The sequence below is a fragment of the Leptosomus discolor genome, chromosome 9 (assembly GCF_034619465.1).
Source record: "Leptosomus discolor isolate bLepDis1 chromosome 9, bLepDis1.hap2, whole genome shotgun sequence".
Lineage (NCBI taxonomy): Eukaryota > Metazoa > Chordata > Aves > Leptosomiformes > Leptosomidae > Leptosomus > Leptosomus discolor.
The window spans coordinates 44595760-44611651 of NC_141399.1; the positions used below are offsets into that span (position 1 = coordinate 44595760).

At 38.7% G+C, this 15892-nt stretch overlaps 1 protein-coding gene across 1 annotated transcript in view; it reads left to right on the plus strand.

Annotated features, from left to right (window-relative positions):
• Positions 1–12838, plus strand: part of LOC104342692 (phosphatidylinositol-binding clathrin assembly protein) — a 28275-nt gene extending 15437 nt beyond the window's left edge. The window contains exons 9-21 of the mRNA XM_086469783.1: positions 2551–2636; positions 3360–3483; positions 5367–5503; positions 5827–5930; positions 6812–6958; positions 7418–7477; positions 7573–7683; positions 8584–8700; positions 8819–8849; positions 9336–9456; positions 11456–11479; positions 11604–11660; positions 12355–12838. Coding sequence (XP_086325909.1) covers positions 2551–2636; positions 3360–3483; positions 5367–5503; positions 5827–5930; positions 6812–6958; positions 7418–7477; positions 7573–7683; positions 8584–8700; positions 8819–8849; positions 9336–9456; positions 11456–11479; positions 11604–11660; positions 12355–12480 — 1245 coding nt within the window. The 3' untranslated portion in view covers positions 12481–12838. The remainder of the gene's footprint in view (positions 1–2550; positions 2637–3359; positions 3484–5366; positions 5504–5826; positions 5931–6811; positions 6959–7417; positions 7478–7572; positions 7684–8583; positions 8701–8818; positions 8850–9335; positions 9457–11455; positions 11480–11603; positions 11661–12354) is intronic.
• The last annotated feature ends 3054 nt before the right edge of the window (positions 12839–15892 follow it).

Below are 15892 nucleotides of genomic sequence, written 5' to 3' on the forward strand. Positions count from 1 at the left end.
TTTTTGGTGTATCTTCTGTTCTGGTATATGCATATTTTGGAGTTTCCTTAAGCTATTGCTGACAACAATGGTTTTATCTCTTCAGAGGTTTATTATTGCTGCTGCTCTGTAACTGTTTTTCTTCCTTGGTTCTAATGTTCACACTACTGCTGCTTTTGCTGGTTCCTATCAAGAAAGTATTTTCCTTTGTAGGTGCCCTGTGTAACAATGGTGTTGCTTACTTTCTGTTTATAGCTGTTGCTGTGTTTCATGAATGCAACTGGGTCATTTTCCTCATGTGGATGTTAGTCTGTCAAATGTCTTTGGGTGGGGGGAGGGAGGCTGAGTCATTTCAAGCCTTTTTCAAGTCATAATGTCTGTATTAGCCCGGGCATCTTTTCTGACATAGAACTACTAAAGTCTGTTGACTTAGAATTTCGTCTCTGATGTTTTGTCTGCAGCAATGAGGAAGTTGAGAGACGTTATTGGTTTGTTGGTTTTGGGTTTTCTGGTTTGAAGGGGTTGTTCGAAGGGTTTTAAACCCAGTAAGTACAGAACATGCTTTTCCATACAGAGAAGTTTCAGGGTGGCCTTGAAAAAAAAAAAAGAAGACTAGGAAAAAATTTCTGGAATTAGAGTATAGTCTCCTGCTGTTAAGATTGTCTATCTAGCTGTCATGCAATGCCTTTAGCAAACCATTGTTCCTCCTGAAAGGTAAAAGTATGGGGGGTTTTGGTTTGTTTGTGGGTTGGTTTTTTGTTTGGGTTTGTTTTTTTTTTTTTCCATCCCTGATACCTTTCTGGAAAGGTATTTAAAAATATTCCCCCTTGGGGTTTAGCTGTCTAGTTTGAACGCAGAATTTATTCATGACCAGTCATTGAGGTAACTACACTGTCTTAGCTTACCTAGCTCTATTTATAGAAAGAAATATCAATGAAGGCCTTAACTTTAAGCCAGGCAGTTTTATAGGATTATTCTAATTGCTTTTCTTTGCATCTCTTGTAGCTCGGATTGGCCTTCATTGAATGTGGGAAGCTAGAATTGTACTCAGTGTTTCAGAGGGGAACTTGCCAAAGCCATCTGTGATTAATATTTTTCCTCTTTCCAGGCAATACTTTGGTCTAGTTTTTGGTACAGAAGGGCTAGCAAGGGCAAGCTTGTTTTTCTTCCAAACAATGCCTCTCATATCCGCTCTACCTGCGGAAAGTTGGCAAGTGATGAGAGGCTTAATATCTCTGAAACCCTGCCAGATGAGGAGGACTGAGCTGGCAAATAGATTAAAACTTGAGATCTATTCCCTTCATCTGAATCTGCAGTAGGATTTATTTCACTTATTTTATGGACTGTGGAGTATGGACTATGTAGTTAAAAGACAAGAGAGCAATGTGGTTAGAATAGCAAGGCAGTGAACTCTTCCGAAAGTGCCAGCCTAATAATTTTGCTTTCTGGAGGTTGGTTTTATAGGGTGATTTGGAGAGATCTTACTTCCAACTGAGACTGTGTCATCAAGATGAGTTCAAATATATTCTGAGCTTTGAAGCAGTTTCCTTAGATATAGAAGAGATATTTCTGTAGTGGATACACGTGTACAGCAGAAGGCAGGCAGGTTATGATTGGCACTTTTCTCTTGTTTTCTGTAGGAACTAAAGCAGCTCTGGTGTCCCTTAGTCCAAAAGTTTTAAACTTACTCTTTTCTGTTACCTAGCAGTTAAAATTTTTCTCGGGTACTCAATAATGTTGTGGCTGTGCTCTCAAAAGCCTTGGTGAGCTTGTGAGTGTTGGTCACCTAAAACTCATTTAGGTGTCTACTGCCTGACTTCCTGCTGGATTTAGGTGGCAAGAAGACTATTTTCTGGAATCTTCTTAATTGCTTTTAAAAAACAGCTTAATGTTTAAAAGCTTCTGATGGGTAACACTTTTCCTGGGGGTGGAATCCACCAAAAACCCAAGTTTATTTGAAGTTATGTTGCTGTTTTTTAATGGTTTAGGCTACCAAAGGCTTTGGAGTAATTAAATTGGTTTATTGTGTAGTCATGTGTTGAATAGCTACTCAGTCTGCAATAGTATTGGTGGGATCAGGTTGAATTTGATTGCTTTTTTTATCAAACCTAACATTCTGCTGTAGTCAAGTGTTTATAATGCAAGCCTTTGACTGTAAATACTTGACTGGAAAGTGATGAGCTTTTTGTTGTTACGGGGGAAGGGGGATCAAAAATGCAAAGGCTTCATTTTGGTACTTCTATGAGTTTAAGGGAGTACTGCTTAAATAGCTGTGATTATAGGATGGATCTTAACATGGCAAATACTGTTGCCAAAAACAAGAAGGCAACTGTGTACGCAGAAGCAGACCTGCTCTGGGGGAATCCTTACTTCGTGTCTGTGGTGCCACTCCTTTTAAAGAACCACAACAGGGTAGATAGAATCCAGGTGTGCAGGATGGCAGTAAAACCCGAAGGCACAGTTACTGATGTGTGGGGTTTTGTTTGTTGTTAGTGGATGAGGAAACTAATCTGTGTACTAAACAGTGATGTGGTGTTTAGAACCAGTGTTTTATTAATACTTTAACTTTAGGCACCCAGCAGCTTGCTTGAAGCACTGGAACAGCATTTGGCTTCTGTGGAGGGAAAGAAAACAAAAGAAGTCTCTGCTGCCAGCAGGTGAGCACCCAATGAATTACAACGATGCCTATGTTTAGGATTTGTCGTCTTCATACTAAGAATTTTTAGGATTCAGTCATTTGGTGTTCTGCTTGAATTTTATTTGCTTTCAAATATATCTTCCTAGAAGTATAAAGGAAGCATCTAGTGAGCAGTAGTCTGAACAGTACTTCTGACTGAAGAGTGAGAGATCTCTTTTGGCATAGGCATTCTCCCACAGAAACTTGGTAAATATTGATAAATGTATCAGTGTAAGCTACATTCCTGAGTTGCTGTCTTGCGCCTCAGAAACTTTTTTTGCAACTATCTGAGGATTCACTGCCACAGTATTCTGCTAAACAGTGTACTATGTAGGGAATAACTTCTATGCTTTGTTTACTGTTATTCATATAATATGTACAAACAAGCCTTCTGTGCCGCTGCCACTTGAATGGAATAGAATTCCAGTCTGATCTATATGACCTTAAAATAAAAAGACAACCGGTATGTTTTGCACTTTCCACTGAAACTTGAGGGAGTAATCCTGTGTACTCATACCACTTTTACACCAAACTCCCACGTTACTGAGGTGTCCGCTTTTCTGTAACAAAGAATAAGGGAAGAAAAGACTGGAGTGGAGGGAGAATGACACACAACTACATAAGGCACTTGATGATTAAACTGAGTGATGTACATCTGGCTATTTTCCTTAATAAAACTTTTTTTCATTATTACTGTTTTTAGAGCTAGTGCCCTATCCAGTGCTGTTTCCACACTTGCCAATACGGGAATGTCGTTTAGCAGGATGGATGAGAAAGAAAAGCAGCAGGCATTGGAGGAGGAACAAGCTAGACTGCAGGCTCTTAAGGTACTATATTTTTTACAAGTTTGTTTTCTGAGATTTTTTTTTTTTCCTAACTGAGCACATGTTAAAAACAAGATTGGCTTAAAATAGCGTGTGGTGGGAGAACTCTTATCTTGAGAGGCCAAGACATGATTCTGTAGGATGCAGGTGTGATGGCTGCCAATATGTGGTGACTCTTCTACCAGGAGTGTAATTTGAATAGCAGACAGCTGATGTAAATCATTTATATTCTTCATACAAGGGATTGCTTTTTTATCTCAGAAATTCACAAAATGAGCATACAGCGTTCTAGGTTACATCTCGGCAGCTGAACATACGGCATTGCTATTGTAAGGCTGATTATTGGTAGGAAGGAATTGGTTTTCCCCATGATGTATGGAATGTGGCTTTAGTGTGATTCTTCAGTCATGTTGCTCATAATGAGAGTATATGCTATAGTTTTGCCCACATTTAACTACCCTTATTTATAATTCTCTACTTTCATTTGAAAAGCTGTTTGAAATCGTGCGTCTTTAGGTATAATTTATGGACTTTGAATAATAACACATTTGAAAGAAAATTATTTTGTTCTTTCTTGGTCCCGTAATGTGCTTTCCTTATTGCTACTTGTTGAGTCGTCCTCTTAGTAACACTCCTCTCTTAAGGCCTGAATCCTGGTCTTTAGGTCTGTTTATAACACTGTTTTCTGATAACAGAGTATAAAATCTCAAACAAGGCAAGATGCTGCTCTTGCTGAAAGCTAAATCTGTAGTTCTGTCATGTCCCAGGCACACACAAGTGGGGCAGTTGAGAATTTTTCTTGTGTTAGCTTAACATCTCTAGACACACCTGAACGATGAGGCAACTCTGCACATGTCATCTGGAGGCCACATTGAGGGCTTTAAAACTATTTGGAGTGTGAAAGTAAACTTTGGTAATGCAGAGTTGAGCTTCATCTCTGGATTTAGAGATCCAGTGAAGATTCTCTTCTTTCCTGCCTTGGTATAAGACATACTTTTCAAATCCAAGTGAAGCAGTTTTTTTGCTATTAGACGACAATCTTAAGTGTGCCTTGCTGCCTGCTGCTGAACCTGCTTCACTTGAACCTCGGGAAGTGTTGTGATGTTGTTGTTTGGGTTTTTTCGGTTGGGGTTGGTTGTTTGCTTCCAGGAGTTGCATCAGATGTCTCCCCTCTTCACTGTCCCACTTCTGCTATAATAGGACTTGAAGCTACTGTAACCAAATACTTAAATTGGTTGATCCAAATTTTCATTTGGGGGGTGGGGAAGCTTGCAAGCTCACTCACTGTTTTTCTTGAGGAATGAAAGCAGTGTAAAACATACACCCGTGCTTTGACCTCTGCTGCGTAAATGCAGTGGGCATATCTAGAAGTAAGGAGGGATGTAAACCTAAAATGAGCCATGTAAACTAGTTTTTTATTTTGCTAGTTTAAGAGCCACACCATGTGGATATTATTAGGATGCACATTGTCAGTCTGACTTCTGAACAACTGGATTGAACTATGAAGAGATCCTAACAGTAGAGAGAGATGGGTTTTCCTGAACAAAGGCCCATTGACCTGTTTCTCAGAGGGACTATGAAGGGAGCCTAGAACTTGTAGCTTGATTGGAAGTGTTTTACTTCTAGGCAGTTATAGATAAGTGTAAAAAAAAAAAAAAACCACCACACATTATTTAAAACCTCAAGTCCCACCTTGATTTTTAAAGGCTTTGTTAAAACAAATGCTCTTCTTTCTAGTTTGAGTCATCTTTCTATTTTCAAAACTTTACAGAAGAATAACTGTTTTATTTATTAAGACCATAATTAAAATTTCTTCTTGGAAAAGGTCTTCAAGACTGAAAGGTTAATAAATCAATAAAATGCAAACTGCCTATCTTATCTTTCAGGAGCAGCGATTAAGAGAGATTTCTGTAGTATCAAATTCTACTTCCACATCAGCATCCCCAAGCACCTTATCAGGAAAAAGTGTGAATACCACTGTAGCTGTTGACCTCTTTGCAGTACCAGCACCCACAACAAATAGGTGAGAGATACTTTGCTTTCTGAAACAAGCAGAAATTACTGCATTGGCCTGTAGCACCAGTCCACTGCAGAGCACTGATCCCAGTTACTTCTCAGGTGCTTTTCAAGAACATTTTTTTTGGTGATGGTTTCTTGGTGTATTCACAGGTATTTTTTGTATCAGTCAATAAGAAGTTCTCAATGAAGTCACTAATTTTGTTTTGTATCACTGTGACTACTAGTGAGCAAGAGGCAGTGAGATCAGTATCAGTGTTCGTATAACACAAGAATATAATGCCTGTTACATATCTTCATGTTTCTCTCTCTCTTTCTTTTCTTATTCAGCATGCCCAACCTTTCTAGTGATCTTTTTGATCTTCAGCCTGCATTTGTTCCAACTGTGCAGAGTACTCCAGCTATATCAACATCAGCAAGCAGTGCGTGGGGAGGTAAGCTGCTGATAGGATGATCTGACTGTCTGAATGATGGGTGAACTCTGAATACAAGCATAAAATACAGAATGATACTTAATTGAATCTATATCTTAAACCTTAATTACTTTGCATCCAGACGTTTCGATCCTTGACAGAATATACATCATCTGAAAGCTCTGACAAACTGCTACAGAAAAGTTAGGGGTTTTAAACATATAGCAGTAGTATCAGCATGCAGGAGATTGAATGAGCTTTTCAGTAAAGGAGACGGGTAGAAGAAATGCAACTAAAGATCAAAGTTTAAAATGCTGGGAAATGAAACTAAGCAGATGTAACTGAAAAGAAGCTGGACTAGTATTTCCATTCTATTAAGTGATATTCAATATACTTTTCATTTAAAAGGTGTTGGTGACTTCAAAGTTCTTATAACAAAGCTGGTGTTCCCAGTTTCTTGGGCACAGCATTCTCTGTACCCTCACTCATCCCTCCAAGGAAGAATCAGGATAGACAAAGAAATGTCTTAAAGCCAAAATAAGGCAATATTAACATTGTTGTAAGTGTTGGTATTTTTAATACGTGGAATTGATACCCTTACGTGCTATCTGAAAGGTAGATTCTTGACGTGAAAAATACAGTATCTAACTTTTTTGATCAGTAAATGTGCTGTCATTCTCGCCCTCCCACCCAATGGCAATACTAGAATTATTTTCCCTAAATAGAGCGCTGTTGGGATTTTTATCTGACACTAAGAATTTGTGTCTTTAATGAGCTGATCACTAGGTGGAGTATTTACAGTTTGACTTTGTCTAGAGATTCTCGTATTTGATCATTTCAGTCTGTTTTTCTTTTCCATTATTTGTACTCTCTATTCTTTCCTTCACTTCTGCATCTGAAAGGTCCTTTCTCGTCCTCAAATGGTTGTGTTGGTTCTCCACCTCATCTGGACATCTTTGACATGAAGCCAGTTGAAGAAGCTGTAAAATCTACCACCCCTTTCATCAATTCTACTTTTTCCTCCAAACAAACGGTGGAACTGTTTAGTGGTAAAACAAACAAACAAAATCCACATAATTTCTTTGCAACTGGAGATGATAATGCTGCTAAAGTGGGCTGTGTAATCTTTTTGTGATTTGGACCAATCTTCACTTTCTATTAACAAGTAAAAATGATGCATTAATTCCAGATGTAGTAAATTATGTATTTCCTTAAAGTTTTATTTCTACAGTTGAAATAACTCATTATTTTGTTCATCTTGCCCAACCTAGACATCTTAAGACTTGCAGTGTTGCTGGAATTTTTGCTGATTCCTTTCAGACTGCAACCTCCTTTCTCTTTTGTAATGGGGAATGCAGGAGTTACTTGAGCTTTTCAAATTCGTTTAAAAAAAATAATAATAAAATCCTTTTTATTACTAAAAAACTTAATTGCAAACTTAGTTTTTGGGTCCCCTCTTCCTTTTTCTCTTTTAAACTGATCTTATTTTCTTCTTTCTTTTTACAAAGATGACTTTAGTGGTCATAAACCTACATATGCTTCTGTGTATCACCCTCTGACTGTTGATGGTAATTTGATTTTATTATTTTTAACTTTCTGGTTTCACTGTAATGAGTGGTATTACTCCACAGGTGTATTTGATGACTCTAAACTTTTTTTTCAGGTTTTCCTCTTCATTCAGCTCCTCCAAGTACCACCTCTTCAACAATTAATGTGGACTTTGATGCTGTTTTTGGAGGAAAGTCTACAGCACCAGAGTACAGGACGACAAGTGGTAAAAACTAGCTTATGACTAATTTACACCCTACTGGCAACAGTTGCTTAACAATTTAACATAATTGCTATTGCAGTTCAAAATTTAATAACTTAATACATTTGCAAGCTGATTATAGGGCTGATAAGATAACAGGCAGGCAGTTCAATTGTAGTTACTTTGAAATTAGCTTTGACTAATCTCATATACTGTGTAATAACTGTTTCCTCTCTTTTTGGGGGAATGAACTTTGAACGTGGCCCACTGGATATCTCTTAACGGGTAAGCTTATGTTAATCTGTTCTCAGTGCTTATGACTTCAGTGTTTTCTCTTGATACACGATAATGAGGTCCCTCTAGCTTCATTGAGAGGCATTGTACTTCTAAAAATGCAAAACTAGTTGTGTGTGTGTGTTGCCTGAATAGCTGAATTACGATCTTGGTGCTATTTTGCTACTTATTCACAGTCCTTGTGAACGTATAGCAAAGGAACTCTTGTGTACATTCAGGATACCTGCAGTATCGTGAAATTACTGCTATACTGTTACAAGAACCCTTTGAAACTGTCAGTAACAACTTTCTTCCGTTTTAGAGGAGATTCATCTTAAGTTAAAAATACCATCAGTTACTGCTGAAGTAAAATTAAAGATTCTACGAGATTAGTAGCTACAATATAGAATCATAGAATCATTAAGGTTGGAAAAGACATAGTATTCCACAAAAAAATAGAGGTTAAACTATGCTTCAGTCTAAGCCTTAAACACTTCCAGTGGGTTGAACCTCCCAATATAAATAGTCAAACTACTTAGTGATCTGTGAAGAAAATACCTCCCTGGCTTATGGATGTCTCTTATTAAACGTGGTGTAACTGTTTTGTTAACAGTTGCTTTTATGTTCTTGGTTTAGCTTTCAACTTTCTAGATGATGTATTGCAACCCACAGTACCCCCACAGAGTCAAAGAGCCACTTTAGCCAACCAGCAAAGCGGGAAAATTTTGGCAAATGACCTCGATTCTTCACTTGCTAATCTAGTGGGAAGTAAGTGTGAAGCTTTTAAACTAACTTTCCCATTTGTTGCTGAAAACAAAACAACCTTTCCCTCCGCACCCCAAATTAAAAATACTTAGGGATTTTGTCTGTTTCTCTTTCCCCCCAGATCTTGGCTTTGGAGGGACTCCATCCAAAAAGTAAGTACATATATGTACATATAATACTGACATGACCATTTGGTAGTCTCTGGCACAGTTTACCAGCACTAACATGGCAAGAGTCTCAACTCTTGAAAGTAATCTGGTACCAAGAACATCACTGAAATAGTGAGTCTGTGGTTAGTCACCATAAAACAGTCAGCCTTAACTTTTGAAGTAATCCACTTTAGCGTTGCAATTGCTGTATTTTTATTGAAGTAGATTCATGAAGCACCATAAAAGATCTTGCAATTACATAAAACCCCAGTTAATCGTTATGCTGTGCAGTGCAGTAATGATGACATGAAACAGAACCCCCGGACTCATCCTTACTGGAACAGAGATATATAAGTAGTTACTGAAAGTTCTTCCACCCGCAGATTTCAGCTGTGTACGTGTATTAAGGCACGTTTTGGCTTTCCATTATGTTGTTGCTGCTCTAGCTGTTGACTGTCTGTGAAAACTAATACCATGGTTTCTTTTTAGATCGGATATGCAGTGGACCCAGCCCACAGAGAAAAAACTTACTGGTGGAACAAACTGGCAAGCAAAAACAAGCACATCAACCACATGGAACCCTAGTCCCTTACCCGCTATTCCACATATGGTAATTTCTGTACTATTGACATCACGCTTCATTCTAGTAAATGCTACTTCCCTGCTTGAATTAACTTTAAAAGAATAGCCAAGGCTGTTTAGGGCGAGGCTGGGGACAGGGAGCAATGCGTATAGGCTCACTGCTCAAACTGAATGAGGTAGAGACTGTAGTATGCTTTATTTCCTTTTACTGTAAAACTTGTCCGTTAAAGCCTTTCAAGTGAAAGGCTGATTTTATTTATCTCAGTTCATAAGTTTTTTTTTTAATTCAAACAGATGACCCCAAACCAGAAAATGTGTGATGTGCATGTTTGAGATGCTCTCATCTCCCTCTCCCTCCTGCACGAGTGCGCACACACACACGCACGCACCTTTAAGAATCCTAGGAATGTGTTTTGAGGGCAAAACTGCTGTTCCTTCCAGTTTTTGCTCCTTTTTCAGCTTTATCACATGAAGCACTGCTGCAACCCCTGCAAGGTACCTTAGTTATCAGGTCAAGCAGCACTATGGACTTTTGATAATGCCCAACAGCAACTTCATATTTTTAACACAGTACAAAATGTTAAGTGGAAGTTTTATAGTTATTTAAATGAAGAATTTTCATTTCTTGGGAGGATGTTGTAGGCAACTGACTTCCTCTGTGCTTCTAAAAGAGATTTTTCAAGTATCTTCAATTCATATATATTCATACAAATACAAACCACTTCTGAAATATAGCTGCCTTAGAGGGAAGTAGAATGTTCATCTCTGCTATATGTACAACTAGGGTAACTGCCACATTTGCTATGAATTTTGGACTGCGGTCTGGCTTTATTTTCCAATAAGAATAGCATTGCCTGTAATGCCTGTTTTCCCCATCTTATGTGAGTATGCTCATTCAAAATTATCAAAAGTTGAACAGAACATTAAATCCAGTATTGAACTTAAAACTCAAATTCAGATGAGAGGGTGTCTCAGTTGTGTGGCACTTTTTATGGTCCCAGAAGTCTCACATAAATCTTTTTATCCCCTCTTGGTGCTCTAGAACACGCTGTTAGAGTGCTGATGCATTTTTATATTTAAAAGATAGAGGGCATCTTAGCACACGTTGATCACTATGGATTTGGGTTGTGTGTTTTTATTTCATGTGTTCGTGTTTAATACTTTTAATACTCTCTCTCTTAATACTTGAGTGCTTTATGCCAGGTATCTGCTCACTCATTTGCTTGGAATTCCAACAATTAATGATGCAAAGAACTAGCTCAGCTAAGAGCATCTTTAAAACCAGTGCCCCAGTACTGGAAAGGTCTAACCGTCCTGGCTTGGTCTGTGGCATTCAGAGTACTAACCCTCCCATTCACGTATAGTCTGCATACTCTTTCATAGTGAAGTATTTTAACTAGCACTCCATTTTTAATGTCGTCAGTGCTACTTAACAATGCATGGCAATATGAAGTGCATGCATCACTGTGCCTGTGAACATAACCTGATACAAGTTATTACTGGCTTAAGATGCTCTTCATTTTTCTTTTTTCCTATTGGGATATGTTGCAGACATCAGAAATCAGTGTGTGAGCAACATTTACCTGACCAAACATCTATTGCTGTTTGTTTCTTAAGCTGAATGGTCAATGGCTTTCTCGGTGGGGTTTTTTTTTTTTCTATGCCCTTCTCACACATAGTGGGAGGAAGAAGGAATATTGCATGCCATGCCCTCTAAAAGCTTCTCTCACAAATGTTTGTGCAAGCAATATGCTCAAATCTGGCTGGATTCAGTAAAATTTCTATTTCTGCCATAAGTCTTACTAGTGATAACTTTCCAGGCAGGGAGCCTACCCAAGTTAACAGTCATAGTTACTCATGTTACTGTCCTCACACCCTTTTTCCTCCCACTTTTATTGTTTTAATAAATGAGTAGAGCATAGTTACAGGCAGTTATGGTGCTGGACTCAAATCCATCCCTCAGTTAGAATTTCCAGTTTGAATACCTCTTAAATAATTTTCTGTCCTTACTCCTTTTGCTGTGCCAGAATGGAGTACACTATCCTGGATATGTAAGTCAATTTCTTGTAAATATGTTGGTTAATTTAAGTATTGAAAAATACTTATTTTTCACAGTTATATATTACTAGCATGCATGAGCTAATCTAAAATGCATTAAAATTTTCTTGGTTGAAGGTACCTGCTCCTATCACGTACCCGTTGACCACACCTCAAGTGCCTGTATATGGAATGGTAAGAAATGTGATTGTCTTGTATTCCTGAAGAACTTAGTTGTCCCCTCCAGTGGGTTTCATGGCAGGTGTTACTATGCTCAAATCATCCTGCAGCTCATATGTGTTGTTTCATAAGGTCAGTAGTGTGTGAAATCTGACAGCTTTTTCATGCTGTGCATTGGAAGAGATTACTCTTAAACTTTATACAGCAGGTTTTGTAAAAGCTTTGACTTTTCTATGTGTGTGTGTATATGCTTACTTTCATAGAATCATATGCCCCGTCTTCATGGCCTCCTCTGGACCCGCTCGAGCAGGTCCACGTCTGTCTTGTGCTGGGGGCCCCAGAGCTGGGCACAGCCCTGCAGGTGGGGTCTGAGCAGAGCAGAGGGGCAGAATCCCCTCCCTCGACCTGCTGGCCACGCTGCTCTGGATGCAGGCCAGGATGCGATTGGCTTTCTGGGCTGCGAGCGCACGTTGCTGGCTCATACGCAGTTTTCCATCCACCAGTACCCCCAAGCCCTTCCCCGCTGGGCTGCTCTCAATCCACTCATCACCCACCCCGTATCTGTGCTTGGGTTTGTTCTGACCCAGGTGCAGGACCTTGCACTTGGCCTTATTTTTTTCTTGTTTTTTTTCAGTGCAAAAGGATGTATCTTCTCGAATTAGTTTGAATTTTATATATATCTTTTGTGGGTTTCTTGTTTTTCTAACAGGTACCTCCTCAGATTGGAGCTGCTCCTTTGATGGCACCCCAGTCAATGATGTATACGCAGCCTGGTCTAAGGCCAACAAATCCTTTTGCACCTGTTTCTGAAACTCAGGTGAACTGTTTTCTTTAATCTTGAGATCACACTGAAACCTTAGTCTTGGTGAAAGCCACCAAATGCTTCACGAAGGGCTGCATTTCTGTATTTGAAAGTGACGGGTTCCTCAGTCGAGGGCAGCAGCTTTTGCTGGCGAGGAAGCAAATTCAGATGCTGGTGAGGTCGTGCAAATGTAGGAAGCAAGGAAGAAATTAAAGATCATAGGTTTAGTGGCTCACTTCTCACTATGTCAATATTAAGAAAATGAGAGTGCTGAAGATAATGTAGAATTTAGATTTTCTATGACATTAGCTGGATACTTGGTTTAGTCATAGTGACTAGTGCAGCGGTGAAAGCTTTCTGAAGGATCAGGTGGTGGGGAAGTGAAAAAGGCAAGGACAAGAGATCATTCAAGTTGAAGAAACTGTGTTCTCGTATCATCCAGATGGGTTGGTCTTAATGTTCTTTGGGGATTTTTTCAAGTCCCAAAACCTGTAGTATTAACTTGCAAGTAACAAGGCAGTGGAATAGATTGATAATTGTAAAACACTTGTGTTGTGTAAGGGGCATTAATATGTAATCTCTGCTTCACAGATACAGTTTATGTAGAGCCGCCAAAGCAGCAAGATGTGAGAACAACCAAATACTGGTAAAAAAAAAAAAAGACTGAATTTCAATCTTTCCATGATGTATTCCTGAACAGGGCAATTTTTTTTTTTCCCTGTATAATACAATATTTTGAATTGCAATGCTTTAGAGATTCTTGTTTATAACAGTCACTGCAGTGCGAAGTCATGTTTGTTCCTTGATCTTTTTTTTTTTTTAAACTGCTCAGCAGAAAACTGTATTTTTGTTGAGGTTGACTCAGAAGGTACAAGCTGGATTACCATCTTCAAGGCTGAGAAGAGGGGTTACATGATTGCTCTACAACCTTACTCATCAGTGGATTACCTTAAGAAGTTAACTGAGGGTGTCAAAGCTATTTATTTTCTCCATAAATTCTGTGGCTGTTGTAACCAAGACACCACACAAATGAAGTTGAGCAATAAAATTTTCATGTGCTCTAATAAATACTCTGATAGAGCAATGCTTGCATTATCATAAGGCCAATATCGTGTGAAATCAGACAGCTTTTTCACGTTAGAATAGCTCATAGTAATTTGCAAACTTTATAATGTGAGTTTGAAATGCTGTGAATCAACAAGATATATACATATTACATACATACATACACATATATATATATATAGTAAAAATAATAAATTGCTCCGTTGGTTTGCCAGTGTTACATGGCCAGTTGAAAGAGCCAGGCTGTGATCCGGGCTGGAAGTCTGTCATGGAGTAGGGGACACACGTGTGGTACGCCGGTGCAGCCCCCGACCGGCGCCAGTAGCTGCCCGTCCGTAGCGCGCCCCCTCTGCGGGCGGCTCCCCTCCTCGGAGCTCACAGAAGAGCAGCTCTGGGAGCCGTTCATGTGGATATCCCCAACAGCAGCAAATGGGAGCAATCTGAAAATCTTGTTGCTGACTGTAAAAGAGGGAAGAGATCAATTTTTTTTTTTAAAGTCCGTTAGGTCAAAAAAAGCAAGCCTTGCGATAGTGCTGACAGTTGTGAATTGGCAACTGTTTAAATTATCCAGCTGTAGAGAATAGCTTGAGCTGCTTTTCTGAAGTAAGAATCTAGTTGTAAACCATGTAAAAGTAATTATTTTTAAATGTGTAAATATGTGCAAACTTTTAGATAATCTTTTCTTTAATGCTGCAGTAATCTTTTTCTTCTGTAGTAATTTCAAGGTAAAAAATACCATGTTAAGAAATCCAGACTCTTTTTGAGAGGAAAATCTTTTAAATCAACTAATTTATGAATTATGCTATTCATGGTGGGTCAGACGAGTACAGACTTCTGGCACATCTTTTGTATTTAACAATCTTCCTCTAAAAAATCGGCTGTGAAAATGCCTTATCTTCTATTTTTCAAGTCTGATTAAAAAGTGATAGCATTTAAAAAAAAAAAAGTTAACAAGTAAATGGAATTGGGAGCAACCTTCCAGCAACTTCTTCCAGAAGTTTTGGGGCAGAATACAATGAAAAGCTCTCCTGTAAAATGACTTCTACTAATGAATAATATTAAAGCTGAGTTTTCAAAAAATGAATAGTTTTCTATTGTTACAATAAATAGACCTCCAGAGTAGCATGTCTTTTCTCTTTTGGGGAGTCTATAATTGCAAAATGTCTCTGACTCTCACTAGAAATGCAAATAGGCCTGAGAATCCTGTCAAACTGTACTGTAGAGAACTTCCAAAGTACAGCACTTTGAAGGAACAAGCCTTCTTTTCTTCTAAATGCTTAATTCTGTCCAAAGAGTGCAAAAGCAGCATTTCTTAACCCCATGGAAATATTTTTGCCGAGTGAAACAACTAAAAAGAAACAAAATAAAAAAAAAAAACAACCCAACTCTCTCCACAACCCTCATAATCTGTAACCACTAACTTCCCGGGAAACGTAACCTTGCGGACATTTAAAACTCATCGTTTCTGAATGTGTATTGATTTTAAAAGAATTTGGACGGGTATATAGCAATTTAATGTTCAAGTTCGAATTACAAAGGGCTTCAAGCTTTAATCCACCTTTATTGGGTTGAACAATTGTACAGTTTTAAGCCAGTGAGTTCTTCAGTGCCTATAGTTACCCTCCACAAGACGAGGGAATAGATGGCATTTAGGATGGGTCGTTGTGTTGAGGGGACTGTTTACTTAAGAAATAATGAATTCCGTTGATTTAGTCAGCATTGACGAGTCTTGAGTTCAAATTAGACCAGTACATGTAGTAATAAACGTCTGGGCATTAGTGCCAGAGCTGACAGTGCTGCAGTCACGATCAGGCAGTTTTTAGCGCTGTAAGCTGTTAGGTCTCTTCTCATACTGAGTTGCATTAAGTAATAATCCATTATTTTAATAAAATATGCAAATAAATGCCTGGCAAACAGTATATATTTGTTATAACTTTCTTGCAGAGCATTCTGAGTGTCTGGAATGTACTTCGCTCAGAAATGGATTTAGTACTAGGGATAGTTTGCACGACTTCTGATTTGCTCTGGATCGTTTAATGGCTCTTTGGTATGCTTTCTTGTAGCAAAGCTGTCTGATACCAATTTATTTAGTATTAAAAAAGGAGAAACAGCCACAAAGTACATCCTAAAAACGTCATAAGCCACCTTCTTTTTAGTCTCGTTCAGAATGTTTGATACAGTAAAACAGGGCTTTCAGGTTTATCCTTATGAAGAAGGGGTTGCTTCATGCAGTGCACAGGACTGCTTTTTGCCAGCCTCCTCCTCGTGCGCGTACTTGAACGCACGGAATGGCAGAGTGCTGTGTTTTAAATAACCTAGTTCATACGTTAGCAGTAAAAAACCAAGGACTTGGGATGCTGTCAGGGCTGTTACGGCTCAG